Consider the following 17,286-nt stretch of genomic DNA (forward strand, 5'->3'; position numbering starts at 1 on the left):
TCACTTGGGCATGTCTCCCCCACCAAAATTGCAAAATTTGTACTGCATATATCCCCTCCGCTTGCCAGCACCATAACATTTTCCTAACGCAAATAGCAGCTTTCACCCGGTGGCCTTTTTTCCTCTGATACATAATCAGATGCATTTAAATTTGCAAACAGCATACACACACACAGACCCATATTCAGCATACATTTCATCAAGAATACAGGTTCACACAGGCACTGTCTTTGATAAAAGTTCTGCTTTGTTTGAGCTGAGTTCAGGAGAGGAGGTTAGGAGAAAAAATTGAAGCAGACAGCTAGAGCTCAATTTCTATGGCAACCAACTATGCCATCTCTTTACTAGCTGCTAGACTAGAAGGCGTGTTTAGTAGTCTGAGCTTATAACCACTGAGCATGACTGACAAGCCAGAAGTCAAAGAAAATTCCTGGGGGGGGGGGTAGAGTGGGTTACAGGAGGAGAAGGAAATCTAAGGAATTAAGGGGGCGCTGCAGCCTTACTATTAACCTCTGGACAGCCAGAGTGGCAGGTATTGAAAGATTTCAAAGAGGCTGTTCACTGATTACATTTTTGTGTGTGGGGTTTACATGTCCTTTAAAATGGAAACAAATTATTTGGTTACTTTTGCTGTAGCAACTAAAAAAAAAAGCAATAACAAACGATATTAAGCTGCTTATAATGTTAATTGTAAAACTTGTTGGATAACAAATTATGTTCATGTTGCTGGTTTGGATGTTTTTTTAAATACATGTGGCTAACAGTGTTACTTTTTAATGCAGGTATCATGTTCACAGCAAGTTGGTGAGCTTCATGGCTCCTATTGACCACAGCACAATGAATGATGATGCCAGGTGAGTAATAGGCTAATTATGTTTATCAAATAGCTTCATGACAGCATGATATTGACTTGTTCTTCAGACTGTCGTTGCTTCTGCTTTTTCTTATCAGTTAACTATTTGTCTCTAATGTCATAGCAAAGCTTTCTTTGCACATCTGTCCTAGCAATCTAGCTGACTTAACGTTTCTGTGATCACAAAAACACCTTGCATGTTCTGTAAATGAATCTGTTACCCATAAAGCTGACCATATGTAAACAGTTAAGCAGTTTTTTCATTTACTTAATGAAAAAAGAGTATTTCTGCTGTTATGGTTTAGAAGGATCCAACATATTCTGCAGCACAGTGGAGTAGCAGAGTGTATAACTGATTAAAACATTAAATACAAACACTGACTAATACAGAAGAGAAAAAGCCCTACTCATTGGAAGTTACTAAGCGCTAATTTATATAAGTATAATTTGCAGACAGAAAAGAATTATACAAATTTATAAATAAGCATATTATAAATGAAATTTCAATGAAGTCACCCACATATCCAAAATAACAGAAATAGCAAAAGGATTTAATGTGTGTAGGAAAAAGGAACAGATGTTTCAAGCGAGAGATAACAGCAGTAATACAAAGACTATTATCATGATAATCAATAAAAGGATTTCCTTCTTCAAAAATTATCCTTTATCTACCTAGTAAAAAGTCCATAACTTCTGTAACTTTGAAAGGCTAAGTGGGTTTATGTAGTAAAAGGCACTAAGTTTGCCCAGGAGCAGTAACCCGTAGCAACCAATCAGCAGGTAGAATTTACAGGTAACCTGTTTAATAGCATACATCTTTTTAGTTGCAATGGGTTACTGCTACTACTGGACAAACCGGGGGAAATATACTAAACATGCATGACATTATGTAGTAAAAGGAGCAAAGTTTGCTACTGATCTAGTCATCTATAAAAACCAATTAGCAGGTAGCATCCATTGGTTTCCTGCAGATATCTAATTGAATACTATGGTTACTGCACCTGGGCAATCTCTGTACTTTTTATTACATATGGGGGAAGCATTTCTGTTGACTTGTTTGTTCCCTTCTGATACAGTTGTGTATTGTGATCACAAAATTAAGTACTTAATTTAAAAATATTTCCTGGAAGCATAATTGAGTCTTGTTTAAGAATGTCTAGTGCTGTTGAAATAATCAATTAACATTTTTGGTCCAACAAAGTCTAATGTCAAGCAGAGTTAGCCTGTTATGTAGCAAAGTAAGGCCACATATAGCCTGGCCAGACGCACTGGCTCAAGTTTTACTGACCAGCTAGTAACAAAGCTTGACTTTTGTAAAAGGTGAGGACAATTTAAGACTTATAAGAGAGGTTTCTTGAATAGTTCAAACTAGACTCACCACATCACTTGGGTGGTCCAGGTGAGTATCAAGGCCAGAAAGTAAGTCTGCTGCTGTGTCTTTATCCACTGTATTATTAATAGCAGAGTGAGCACATAAGTTGCCTGCCACTTTTGTCCTATCCAGTTTTGCCAGTCTTATATTTTCAGTTACAGATGAAGGGATGAACGCTGCCCTAGAAGCTCCATCTGTCTCCGTAGCTTCCTGCTGCTGGTAGCTCAGATCATGCATTTTGATGGGAGAGGGAGTGAGTTCTTTTGAGGAGGGGGTGAGTGAGTTCTTATGGGAGGGGGGAGCAGGAAAAGGGAGAGAGGAGAGAGTTGCGATGACTCTGGCTCCGGGAATGAAGGATTGAAGTCTGATACCAAAGAACATCTTTACACAAAAGCTGGACTCTGCAGCTTTTCTGTAAATGCTTATAGCTGTATTTACATAGACTCTTTTAATAAAGCTTAGTTTTTACCTTTCCTTCTCCTTTGAATAGTGTGCAAGCCTACACACAGCCTTGTTATTTCTATAAAGAAATCAGCCCCTTTGGAATTGGACTACTAACTCTGCTTTCATTTTCTTTATAACATTTTCAGCAGGTCAGCATTCACTTATTCTTTCTGCTATATAACCTCTGCATTTTATAGTAGTCACATTTAGGATATTTGTGATTTAGACTTCACTCTCTTAGTCAAGGCATAACTCTATTATACTGCATATGTCCTTAACACCCTCCATCAAGTTTTCACATTCCTAAATGATTCCAATTTCCAGGGCCTTGTAAGAATGCTTATTGCAGCTGTCAGCATTATCCAAGTTAATTTCTCTTTCCCAGTGCTTTGTTGTAATGTACCTGGACATCTCCCAAGTTCTATATTTGGACCAAGATCAATGTCGGGGGAAACATTATTTTTTTTAAATAATAAAAATCCAATGTAAATTCCCTATGCAAATTCATAAAGCACCACTTGTTTTTGTTTTTTTATAATATCACCCCCCTTTTTGACATAAGCTCTTTCTGTTGAAAGGTGCATGAATACTGAATTTCTAGAATTAAATATAAATTATTTTATTTTACACATACATACCTGATTCCACAGATTGAAATGAAACCATAGATGTTGTCCTTGTGGCTGCAGGGACCAGCATCCCCCCCCTCCCTTTAGCCTTGCAGAGTGAACCAACCCCTCCCTCACCTGGTTCCATAGTGAAGTGATAGATTCTGACTATTAGGGGTATATTTATCATGCTGTGTAATAAGTGAAGTAAAACATTACCGGTGATGTTGCTCATAGCAGCCAATCAGATGCTTTGCTTTGGTTTTCCAGATGTTGAAATCTAATTGCTGATTGGTTGCCCTGGGCAACATCACTGGTAATGCTTCACTCCACTTTTTACTCAGCATGATAAATATACCTCTTACAGTCCCTCTTCTTTCGATAGTGGGTGGTGCACAGATTCTCTGAAAAGCAAAGACTTCAAGTTCTAGAATCAGAGTCGAACTGGGCCGCCGGGACACTGGGAAAAATCCTGGTGGGCCCCGGTAGCACAGATCCGACCCTTGCAACGCTTCCCCTGCCCAACCGTTTCTCCCCTGATGCGTTAAATTAACGCATGCTCGGGGGAGGACGCTGGGTGGGGGCCCCTGCGGGAAGTTAGGGGGCCCCCCTGTGGGGGCGGGGTTAGGGGACACGGCCGGTGGGGGCACCTGCAGAGCCCCGGTGGGCCCTACACCCCCCCCAGTCCTACCCTGTCTAGAATCCATCACTTCATAATAGAACAAGGTGGGGGAGGGGGTGGATTACTCTGTAAGCCTAAGGGGAAGCCAACCCCTGCAGCACAGACAGACTATCATGGTTTCCATTCAGTCTGTGGATTCAGGTATGTCTGTGTAAAATAAAAATAACATTCAAATACAACAAACTTGATGACATCAAAACCCACCCCCTCGTGTACAAACAAACAAACAATATTTGTTATATATACAATATATACATATTCTTGGGTTACATGGTTAACATAAGGGATGTTATTTTCCATAGCATGCAGCTCTTTTCATAGCCCTAATTGCCAGAAAACCCACCCCCTCGTGTACAAACAAACAATATTACCCATATCCTTAAAATCCAAATAGAAATCCAAAACATGGAGAAGATAAGAAATGAAAAATAAGAAATAAAAAATAAAAGTTTACATAAACTTTTATTTTTTATTTCTTATCTTTTCCATGTTTTGGATTTCTATTTGGATTTTAAGCATATGGGTAATATTGTTTGTTTGTACACGAGGGGGTGGGTTTTCTGGCAATTAGGGCTATGAAAAGAGCTGCATGCTATGGAAAATAACATCCCTTATGTTAACCATGTAACCCAAGAATATGTATTATTGTAATGACATGTAGAGTGATTAGTGGTAGAATATAAAAAGGCGATGTTGTTGTAATGATTTTGAAATATTATAATTTGTGCCCCTGGCATCTTTCAAGCCAAGGGAGTGTTTTATTTGAAACTAGAATGAAAAAGTAACCATGAGAGCGTTATGTCTAGGAAGAGTCCCAGGCAACGTTACAGAATTGGGTTTCATTCACCTTTTGGATAAAATGTATTTCAATTATTAATTTAGCATCTGTTTATACATATACATATGTTTATTTCTAATGAAAGGTATTTTATAATATAGGAGTCCCTCCTGCAGCAGAACAAAGTCAGGCAATGTGCATGTGCTGCCTCTGATTAATTGCTTCTTGCCTTCAGCAAAACTATTCAGTTAACCATGTAAGTGCCAATAGAGAAAAGAAGATTACTCCTGTCAGTGGCAGCTGACTCATATATCATTCTTACCTTTTTTTTACCTTTATTGCAATACAGAGCAGTAATAAAAAAAAAAATATTAATTGTAACAAAGATTAAGTGGAGAAAGGAGGTGCCCTGCCTTGCAGAGTGTATACAGTCTGTAAAATAAACATGCATAAAATAGAAACATCAGTAAGCTGGGGGTCCATTTGGATGGGTTGAATTTGAGACTTTTGTATTTTTTTCTACCAAATGTAAGTAAACTTTGTATGCAGACTAAATCTGTTATATTTATTAATATAAATTAACTTAGATTTAAACATGTGGTGAAATTATTAATGTACACTAAGCCCTTGATAAAACTTATTTAAACCTTACAAGCCATAGATTATAGCTGGAATATTTGATATTTGACAATGTGCTTGCATGCAGTCTGATAACTTTCACTGCTGTGAGGTTTGCATTGTTAGCACATAGTCTTATTTATCATCTTGAGTCACTGCAGAGATGCTGACACCTGAAATTGAGCATGTTTTTAAAAATATCATAACATTGTCTTTTGTATGCTATTTGTAATGTTGTATTTAAGTATTTTCCAATGCTATTCTGCTGCCTATCTGACCCCCCATGTTCCTCTATGAGGGGGCTGTCATATTTGTCCAGCAGTAGACCTTTAGCATTAGAAGCTGTAACTGACAGGTTAAGAATGGGCAGTCAGATTTAGGAATTCAAGTAACAACTAATAAAAGCAGCCTCTTCAGCAAATAATGATCAACATGACCTATAGGTAACTTTTTATGTACATTCATATTGTAAAAAAGTAATTTTTTTAGTGTCTGTATCACTTTAAACCCTTTGCAACAATGTAATTTCCAACATCTCCAATCTTGCAAGGTTCTTCTAAGACCTATTAGGAAAGTGCCATGCAGTCAGCAAGACAAGAAGAGTGACAGATTTTGACAGAACTGAAACATTTCTTATTAATCCACATTCCACAATTTCATGATGCAGTATAAAATACTTCATGATCCATGTAATGTTTTATTTAATTTTTGCATCCAGTTTTATTATAGTCACATACCTGTGCATGAGGTAACAAACAAAATCTGTGGTTCTCTACCATACCCAGGGTATTGCTGACTTTGTATAAAAATTTAATAATGAGCCTACCTTTTTTAAGCCTTCAATATTCTATTCAAACACAGGCGAGTCCTAACAGTGCTAGCCATTTATCTGCTAGGTAATATTGTTCAGGTTCTCTGTAGGCAGTAATGTATTTGCAGGTATGTGGTATCACAAACATATGAGAAATATGTGGCTAGAATCGCATAGTACCCTGGAGAATCAAGTACACCTTCTTGCACATTATGGTGCCAGTTAAATATTTGAGAATGTCAGATGCAGTGAAGCCAAAGCACTAAATGTGCATACTCTGCTGCTTCATTCCTTAGAGCTACAAATGAATAACAACTGTAGAGAAATTCTTAGGCAGCCCTGCTGAAAGTGATTACAGTAGCATCCGACATGCTTGCCTCTGCTGAGCAGCATTCCACCACTGCTCACTATGTGTATCCATGCACGCACATCCATCTGGCTGCCAGGTTTATCCAAAACCTCTCATGAGTGCCCAAGGACAACCCTGCTGGTTGAGAAGCTAATTCAGAGAAAGGCAAGGCATAGTACTTTAACTCCTGAGGTTTCAAGTATACATTCACAGTTGGCAGTCATTTTTTTTTTCTTTTTACCTTTTAATTGGAAATGTTTTGTGTGCATTTCTTAAAATACCTTACCTTTTTTAGTTTAAGCATATTTTCATGTGTAAGATTTTTGTAGACTAATTTTTCTCATTTCAAATAGTGTAGTGTTTTTAGCTATTTGAAGGTTGTGCAAAAGCAAGTTTGGTTTAGTCTTACGTCATGGAGTCCCACTTTGAATTTGTGTGATATGCAATTCTGCTGCCTTATATATTATAGTTTCATGACATTCTCCCAAAAACCTTGCAAGTTTTTTTAAACTAAAATATCAAGGTAAAGACAAAATCAAAAGTTTTCAAAATTTCAGATTAAGTAACCAGTATTTATAAACGCATGTAGGGCATTTTCATGTTCTACAGCAGAAATAGAAAACAATAATTTGTATGTTTTCCTTAGCTTTTAAAACCATGATCTTAGAAATACAGTAACTATTGTCTGTTTTGTTTTATGCTGTAAAGATTTGTATTTGTGACATTACCACAAATATACAAACACCACAGTAGAAATCCTTACACGGCCTACGAATCCAGCAAGTGTTGTCAGCCGCTGACAATTGCAGAACTTGAAAATGAAAAGTTAAGGGGGAATGTGAAAGTCAAGACAAGAGAGAAAAACCTCATATGACTGACAAGGACCTATAGAAAGGTTTAGCTAAAACAGGAGTGTTGGGACACCATTTCACAGTGCATCCTTGATCTTCATGGAAGAGAAACCTGCAGCCTCATTACAAATGTCAATGTCTGGAGTATGCAAAGTTTTGCTGGTAGTTATTGTTCAGGAGCTGATCAGTCACCACATTTTGACCATCCCTCTAGTAAATTTTTTATTTTTGGTGTGCTAAATAAATTGCTTATTGACTTACCAGGTCGACAACATAGTCAGGCACATGCAGTGAGATAGCAAACCACAGGCAAAAATACAAAGAAAGGGATTGGCAAAAACTTTAAAAAGAAACACAGAATGCCATGGGATATGACATGGGGGAAAAATGGACAAAAACAATTGTTACTCATAGTAGAATAAAAAGATTGATAGAAAGGCAGATTTAGAACAACCATGATACTAATAAGGAAAAAAGAGAAGCATTCTTACAATGAGGCTAAAAATACAGGCTAGTAATAAACTAGAACAGTGCAGAATATGGGTAAATACCAGGGCAAGTAGTACATGATGAGAAATCACCAAACAAGAAACTGGAAAATAGTTAGGACAGCAGCCTTTGTTTTGGGGCATTAGGACAGAATGAGATGCAGCCTTCATTCTCCAAATCCCTTGAATAATGGAATAAGCAACAGGGTAGGCTAAACAGTAATTATAAGCACATCTCCATGGTCAGAAGGACCTAGCAGCAACTGGAAATACTGCTTAAAAAAAAAGAGCAGTGCTATTTCAACAGCCATCTGCCTAAAGGGAGAGGATATGCAGTGGTTGTGGAAGGTTAATTGGGGAAAGGAAGTGTCAAGCAGGAAGCTAATTAAGGTGCATACATGGAGTTACATACGACATATAAAAAGGAACTTAACATTATTTTGGGAATGTAAAAACTACATGTTTGCCCAACTCTCCTGTTTTTGTCTTCTGCTTCCAGTGGGTTAACTGGCATTAATTTCTTAAAGATTCTCTATCATCTATGAAGGAAAGCTAATTCTGACAGGTGAGACAACTGCAAATATGCAACATTGATCTAATCGTTGGAACAAGAGCAATATTTTAACTGGTGCTACCTTTTAACAGCATCATTAAGGCCTCTCATTACTCTTTTATTAGAGGCTTGCTCTGTTTCTTATCAGATTACAGACTGAACATAACTCATGGCACTGATTTGATCTCTTGTTAAAGAGGATTACAGCTTTGCATTAACTCAGATTGACACGGTTTATAATTCGATTGTTGATACCCAGCCTGGCAGTGTTACATGTTTGACCCCCCAGTAGAGCAGCAGAAAAGGACAGCCATACATCATCATTAAAGATGGCATGCAGCACTCAGGCAGGAGGCGAGAGGTCCCCTCTGCTGGAATTACAGAAAGGACAAAAAAGACAATGTCTCAAGAGCAAAATTAAATCCATTTTGCTTCTTTCTGCATATGTATTGTGCTCCTCTTGCAAATGAACACCTTTATTGTGACTGTAAACAGATCCAATACAGCACAGATCGCAAGGATCATATTTCATGCAGCACTAACAAAGCTTCAAGATGTTCATTATTTTCCCATTCTCTGTTGAAATGGGTAACATCAGAGTTCCATTCAGCAGAAGAATGATACACAATATAGTTTGGTTTGATTACAAATAATTCCTCCCATGTAAAATATCTGCTATATCTTCTGTAAACATGTTAATGATGATTAGAGGAAAATGTCCTATTTACAAAAAGGGGTTTCATTCAATTTATTTTTTCTATAAATGCCCAGTAAATCAATGGAGCATAGGCAATCTGCTTAAATTTGCTTATGAGTAGGAGTAGCCATGATTGTTCTTAAAAAAAAAAAAAAAAAAAAAAAATATTGCCCTAAATGCCTCTATGACCAGATTATCATTGTCACCTAGGCACTGCAGCACCATGTTTTAAATAAAGACTACCCTTTTTGCTTCAGGAAAGCAGTTTAATGCTAAGTGCCTGTTTACTGTATTGTGTTTTTTCACTAAACTGCTGTCCAAGTCCTACCCACTTAGTCGCCATGTTCCAGTATCTAGCACTATAAATCTAAAGACTTCTAAACAGTGTGGCTATATGGCTCTAATTTATTGTGCTATATCTGTTCTATTAAACCAGTGGTTTTTAATTCATAGTTGACCACAAGTACATTAAGCAGTCATTTGCATGACTCCTCCCATAACTCCTTAAGTGATTGCTATAGCCTCTCATTTTTAGTTTTAACTAAAACTAAACCTCCAGAATGAATACCAACAGTTTACACTGTAACCACAAGAATTTTGCCCATTAATTGGCTCATGTGTCCTAACATGTATGTGTGCCCTTGGTTTGTTTGTGTGCACCGTAAATCATGTGATCTCAGGGGGGCGGCCCTTAGTACTTAAAATGGCAATATTCTGTTTAGGATTACCCAATGGCGTTTACTAATCAAGTACCGTATATACTCGAGTATAAGCCGATCCGAATATAAGCCGAGGTACCTAATTTTACCTAAGAAAACTGGAAAAACTTATTGACTCAAGTATAAGCCTATAGGGTGGGAAATGCAGCGGCTACTGCTAAGTTTCAATAATCAAAATAAATACCAATACAATTACATTAAACGAGGCATCAGTGGGGTATATGTTTTTAAATATTTATTTCAAAGAAAAACAGTAAACTAGCTCTGTAAGCGGAGAAGAGGGTCAACAAAAACAATATGGTATCAACAATGATACCTTAAGAGTACTACCCCCTTAGCTCAATCAGCAACCCAGCTAAAACACAAAGTTAAAATCATTCAAAACTATATATAGATTATATAGAATATAAAGTGCAATGTCTAGTGCAGAATGGGACAGGTGAGGATGGTAGGTGAAGATGAATTTGGGAGCGGGCCAGGTCAATGGAGGGTCTGGTTGCAGGTGGCCTAATTTGCACACAAAGGGCAGAGGGTGCTAGTCTGGAGGGACCCATGGCACACGACTCAAGTATAAGCCGAGGGTTACTTTTTCAGCACATTTTGGGTGCTGAAAAACTAGGCTTATACTCGAGTATATACAGTATATTGTTATGAAAATGTTTTATGTAGACTACACAGGGTTTTACATATGAGCTTGTTTATGCAATATATTTTTATAGAGGCCAACATTGTTCGGGGGTATAGGTTTCCTTTAAGACAGTGCTGTTTGTTTAGCATGAGGCAATTCCTTCTTTTTTAAGGCTGCTTTCACTGCATTTTTTGTGTGTGAATACTGTTGTAAGTAGGCTTTTATTGCATTCACTAAACTTATAACACACAAAGCTGTCTGTCACCTGTGGCAGCAAAAGAGGCAGGAATATAAGCAGCACAACAGTAGGGAACAGTGGACAGCTGGCCATGTGACTCTGCAGATGAGAGTTACATGGCGCTAATGAACAAAATCTTGATCTTTCTCGCAGAGAGAGCTACACAGAGTTTCTAGATTATTTTTAATTAAAAAAAAATATATATATTTGTCTTAAAATTTACGTCCAGTTTTTTTTTTTTTTTTTTTTACATGATATTGTTTACCACAGTGAAACTAGCCTCACGACTGATATACATGTAATAAGTGAGCAGCGATGATATGAAGTTCTTACATGGACCTGCAAAATCATAAGGCCTTTTTACTGTTGATTTAGAGTATTTTGTATTAAAACTATGCTTTCTAGCATGAAAATGTAGAAACCATCATTCAAATATTTATTTTCTAGGATCAGCATAATGAAGTTGATCTAGAAAGCACAGCATATTTACACTGTGTATCAGAAAGGACATGGTGACCAGAAAGAGTTAAAGGATGCATGGCGTTGGTTTAATTGTTGTGTAAGCAATTCAGCGTGAAAAGAAATGCTGGGACACTGAGTTGTGGGCAGCTTCAAAGCCAAGACATTCAAATGAATGTACATGTATTAAACAAAGCAAATAGCATCACCTTAAATAGAATCAATTGCTAGCAGACAATTGTGACTTGTCTTACTCCTCGATTGCTGTCAATACACTTGCTGATAGCTTGCTAGTATCTTGTCCAGTCCTGCGGTGATCTCATAACAAAGAATCAATCATTATTCCACAGTATTGGAATTCCCGCACGCTGCTCAGGGCGTAGCACCAAAAGAAGCTGTGCCATTTCTGTGGAACGAATTGAAGATGCTCTACTTGTATAGGTATTGATAATATTGACAGCTCGCACATACAAAGGAAGTCAACCCTGGCTGCATGAGTATTCATCATTGCAATCCACTCTTTACTTTGTATAGTACTTTATTATATAAGGGTTGGGGTGGAGCAGGCTTTCATTTCATGTAAGCTTTGAGGCGTCTACGGATCTAGGCAATTGTTGGAACCAGAATTCTTTTTTTCATATTGTCTACATATAACAATGCTGTTTTATCTCAGATTGTGTGTTGTAAATCCACTATACTGCATGTTCTCGGCTAAGATGATACAAATATGGCATATAAATAAGCTATTAGGGTTGCTATTCAGGCTGAGGTCTATATATAATTTTCTAACTGTGGACCTCCAATTGGGCAGTCTTATATATTGTAGGTGTTAGTAGAGTGTGGGGTTTAATGCAAAAGTGATATAGTCAAGAACAAAAAAAGTAATTGACCAAGATATTCAAACTGTGGGGGGAGGGGCTCAGCTAAAACCTACCCTAGAGTGGGTTTGTGTGGCTATGGCAGGAAATCCAGATTGGGGCAGTGGAATTGGAGAACAAGTTCTGTATAACATGTTAATACCTTAAGAGTAAGGGATGATAATGCATACATGAGCAGATGGGAATGGGCCCAAGACACAGGGGCAAATGTATAATTAGCAGTGATTACTTTTATTTGTAAAGCAGTGTCATTAAGATGTAACAACCAGGACCCACCAACACAAAATTGTGCTGTGACTTTACAGACATGCCTTTTATAACACTGTATGTCTAGTGAAAAAGTAGTTAAACTGCAGAGATGTCAAAATGGATGGACAGTGTTATCCAGATGCTACTGGAACAAATCTCTAAGACAGAATACTCAGAGGGAATCTGAAGAGCACCCTGGATAGGGAAATATTTCAACTGACAAAAACAAAGGTGTTAACTCAGATTACATTTTCACTCTTGCTGTATATCTACATATACTGTGTCTGATCTTTTACATTCCCTGCCTGTTATCCCCCCCTCCTTCTTTCTTGTTTTGCTCACAATCTGTCTTGACAGTGACAGAGATTTACGACAGGCTCCCATTCACTCTTCTTTTGCTTCTCTGTTCAATTCATTATTATCTGTTTTCTCTACCACTGTTGCCTTAACCCATCCATGCTCTTCTCACTTTTTCTCATGGTTTGGCCAATTCATTTAAAATGCGTTTTGCACACATTCATTTTTTAAATTGCACAATGGATTTTTGTATTAGGAAAAACCTATGTTTTATTTTTTTTAAAAAGTACCTTTCTTATCGATATATTCGATTTTGATATATTTGAGCACCCAGAATTGGCATCGGAACCCATGATTTCATGACCCCTTTTTGTTGCGCTATTGATAAATAATGATCAGGTTGATCAAGCAATAGTGCTTCCCCAGCGCCGTCTGTGAGACATCTAGCGTCAACTCCTGTCCTTTCCCCCTCCCCTGCTACTGGCATTACCCAAAACAAGCTAAAAGCTAAGATGGCAAATGTGCTGCCTTAGCCAAACACTGTACTTATGGCAACATTAAGTAAATGCGCTGGGAAGACCCATGGATTCTATTTAGACATATTGTTCTTTTAGTAAATTCAAATGCACAAGGGAGAATATGGCGCAAAAACCCAATTTATAGTCCTTCCTAGGCCTTTTTTTGTGGGTAGGTTATTATATGACAGCTTATTCAATACCTTATCAGGGGTTTGGTGGGGAAAAAATTGTTTTTAATGTTTCCCCATTGAATAAATAATGAGTTAGCAAGTGTGGTTTGTTCTCTTAGGGCTCTGGCATACGAGGAGATTAGTCGCCCGCGACTGTAATGTTTTATCATGTTTAAACAAGTTAAGGGCTCTGGCACACGGGGAGATTAGTCGCCCGCGACAAATCTCCCTTGTCACGGGCGACTAATCTCCCCTAACTACCATCCCACCGGCGAAAATGTAAGTCACCGGTGGGATGGCACACGCTGAGCAGGCGATTTGGCCAAATCGCCGAAAATGCCTCGCGAGGCAACATTTTCGCCGGTGGGATGGCAGTTCGGGGAGATAAGTTGCCCATGACAAGGGAGATTTGTCGCGGGCGACTAATCTCCCCGTGTGCCAGAGCCCTTAACTTGTTTAAACATAATAAAACATTACAGTTGTACTTAAAGGTAACTATAGCACCAGAATGAATACTTATATATAATTATGTTAAGTGACCTATTAAAGAATCCCTCTCTAACTGTAACAGGAAGTAATGTGGAAACGAAAGGCAGAACTTTGTCCATTAAATGATCCAGCATGTATGTGTGCCTTGGCTTGTTTGTGTGCACTGCAAATCCTATGACCCAGGGGGTGGCCCTTAATTCTTAAAATGGCATTTTTCTATTTACGATTACCCAATAGCACTAACTGCTAAAAAGTATATTTTTAAGAAAATGGTTTATTTAAATGAAGCAGGGTTTTACATATGAACTTGTTTATGCAAAATATTTTTATAGAGACCTACATTGTTTGGGGGTATAGTTTTCCTGTAAATATTGGAAAAGGCTTTGTGTTCATTTGGCAAGTTTTGTTCTGGTAGAGTCAAACAGAATCATTTAGTGCTGATAGAAAGTCTGGATGGATGGAGAAAAAAAATACATTTGTCTTTTGTTTTCATACCTATTTCCAATGTCAGTTGAAACACATAACTGATATGAGTCTAAAGTTCATAACCAGTGGCAGATTAATGAGATGTGAGGCCCCTAGGCTACACTTTCCACAGGCCCCCTTCTAGGCTACTCCCACCTGGAGATATACAGCATAGTCAGCAGGCAAGGCAAGCATCATTTGTTTCCCTAGGGGTCCAGTGTGATCAGGGGCCGCTCACTTAGCTTTTGCTTTAATTATTATTTCTATTTTTTTATTTTTCCAAATCTTTTAATATTTATTTTCATTTGCACTGGTGGGTTCAGTGCAAACTGTTGATGATAAGGCAGGCAAGGCGTTTGCATATGGCTGAAAGCGTTCAGATCCAGGCACGCAAGCTCTCTATGCCAGGTCGGGTTCAAAATGCGCCAGTGACATACCTGGCTCACGCTAAACTTGAGAGAAAATAGAGCTCAGATGCATGCATGCTTAGATCTGCACACATCGGGGCACACGCCTTGCCTGCCTTCTCGTTTCTAGTGCATATCAAACTCAACCTGGTTTAGAGAGCTTGTGTGCCGGAAACTGAACGCATCTGAGTGCAGCACAAGCACGCGCCTCGCCTGCCTCCTTCTTCAAGGTGCACCTGATCAAACCCAGCACAAATAAAAAAAAAAAAAAAACGTTAAAAGTTTCAGAAAGAGAACTAATGATTTTTTTAAAAAGTTAGATGGGCTACTAATCACACTGAACCCCTAGGCTATAGTCTGTGCATAAATCCACGCCTGATCATGGCATTGATTTGTTTTTCATGTAGCCCTTATCTGCAGCCAGCTGAAGGCTTAAGGATTCTGGTAGTTGTAGTTATACCTGAGGGCATAGTCCTAACACCCCTGCTTTACTTTACTGCACATTAGCTTTTTGTTCTGCTGATTTCATATTTGTTTTACTGTGGCTTTGATTCTCCCTTGATGTTTATAGTTTCCGCTTTGGTGATCCAATCTTCCGAATAAACCCCTTTTCACCCACACATTTTTTTTCCTGAATCTACTTCTGTCTTTCCCGATATCATGTTGTTTAGGGCCACTACTGACCTTAAATATTTATAAATCTTATGTCTGATCTCATGAGAGGCAAGGCAGGGGTCACATGTCATCTTTGATAATTTAAAGCCACAGGGCTAAAAGCATTTGCACAGGCTTAAAGTACCCAATCCTGACCTTACCAAAAGAGAGGGAATTGAAGCAGACCTTTCTGAATCTCCTCCAAGCACTGGGATGATGGTGATGATGATGGCAGGCTTGCTGTATAATTTATGGCCTTAGCCTGTGCAGCTTTCTAACCCCACTAGAAATGAATGCCACATTGCCACCTTGTGGCTTGATGATTTACAGCAGCCAAATTCAGATTTTTTTTTCCTCTTAGATATTCAGGTTTACAGGATTGCGAGCACTATTTGATAGCAAGCAATCCAGCACTATACTGTTAATATTCAGTTTTGTGCTAACTAATAACTATAGGTTGTTGAATTTAGACTGCAAACCTTTAACCATTTTGAATGTATTTAAATGTGTTACCCTGTTTTTATTATTAGTTATAAACCAGAATATCAAAGAGAATTTGGTGATAAAAATGATACCAATGTTAATTTAAAAATGTAATTTAATGAGCCATGTTGGTCAGAGGCTTATACAAATAGAAGTCAGGTTGCCTAGGATTTTTGGCCATATTCCAGGGCATGCATATGATAATGGGCAGTTTAGATCCTTGCCTCAAATAGCACTTTACCAGGGGGACTCATAACATTAAGATATTAATATCTGTTTTTGACCAGAAATTCAACTTTTCAATGCAGAGAGTGCAGTTGTGCTCGACACGACAATTCCTTGCCCTGTTCCAAACACAAGAGAAGTATATGGGTTGGGATTGGCTTTGGGTGCTTGCAGCACTAGAATAACACATGAACATAATATATTTTAATTCACATTGCCACCTTTTGATTGAAATGTAGTTCAATAATCCTAAATGCACACACAGTTTCTAAGAAGGTGTTAAACAAAAAGTATAATTATTATAAATTCTTTGATTATACTGTGGGCCTATAACCAACATGAAATATACTGTTAGTTATGACCTTTAAAAGGCCCCTTAAATCTTTCCTGTTGCCTCCACTGGCTAAAGCCTTTCTGGTTTTTGTACAAACAGAAGACATATTCTTGATTAAGCCACAGTTTTATTAAATATGGCAGCAGATAGAATTCCATTTCTTTTCTAGAAAAAAAAATAAAATCTTATAGATGAATATTAATAACATTTTGAGCTCTCTCTTAATGTTTGTATGCTAAGTTTTGCACTTTTGCCCTAAAAAACAGCAAGTGTTTCTAAAATTGAATAAACAATTCTGATGTGGGTGGGGGGTGTATGCATATTACAATAAGTCTTTAAGTCGTGTCTTTGGCCAGCTATGTGTATATATATATATATATATATATATATATATATATATATATATATATATATATATATATATATATATATATATATATATATATATATATATATATATATATATATATATATATATATATATATATATATATATATATATATATATATATACAAGACAGTGAGCTGCACACACCAGGACTTGGCAAAAAAATAAGTTTATTTAAGCAAAGAAATACAACGTTTCGAGCTCGAAACGTTGGATTTCTTTGCTTAAATAAACTTATTTTTTTTGCCAAGTCCTGGTGTGTGCAGCTCACTGTCTTGCTTTATATGTTTTTGCTAGCATCCTGGGCATTTGATCTTTAATAGGGTGTGCTCCGTTTGTTCTCTCAACCCTCTTGCTCCTGAAAAGCTAATTTAGTACATGCATCCTCTGGCTCTCAGGTCAGTAGTACAGCTCTGGAGTGGAGCCAATGTGTCGCATGTAATAACTTGTCCGGGGTATAATTTGTGAGAATTTGTTCTCTCTGGACTTGGATAGTTTCAATAATAAAGTGCAGGTAGTAATATATACACATGTTTAATAGCAAATGCCAATGTGATTCACAGTCATTTCCACACGCTCAC

The 17,286-nt window shown here is 37.6% G+C and overlaps 1 protein-coding gene across 1 annotated transcript in view; it reads left to right on the forward strand.

The window, feature by feature from the left end:
• aatf (apoptosis antagonizing transcription factor) overlaps positions 1–17,286 on the forward strand; it is an 89,671-nt gene that overhangs the window by 59,267 nt on the left and 13,118 nt on the right. Inside the window, exon 11 of the mRNA NM_001016308.2 lies at positions 783–854. Within this exon, the coding sequence (NP_001016308.1) occupies positions 783–854 (72 nt within the window). The remainder of the gene's footprint in view (positions 1–782; positions 855–17,286) is intronic.

This window comes from Xenopus tropicalis, chromosome 2 (genome assembly GCF_000004195.4).
Source record: "Xenopus tropicalis strain Nigerian chromosome 2, UCB_Xtro_10.0, whole genome shotgun sequence".
Taxonomy (NCBI): domain Eukaryota; kingdom Metazoa; phylum Chordata; class Amphibia; order Anura; family Pipidae; genus Xenopus; species Xenopus tropicalis.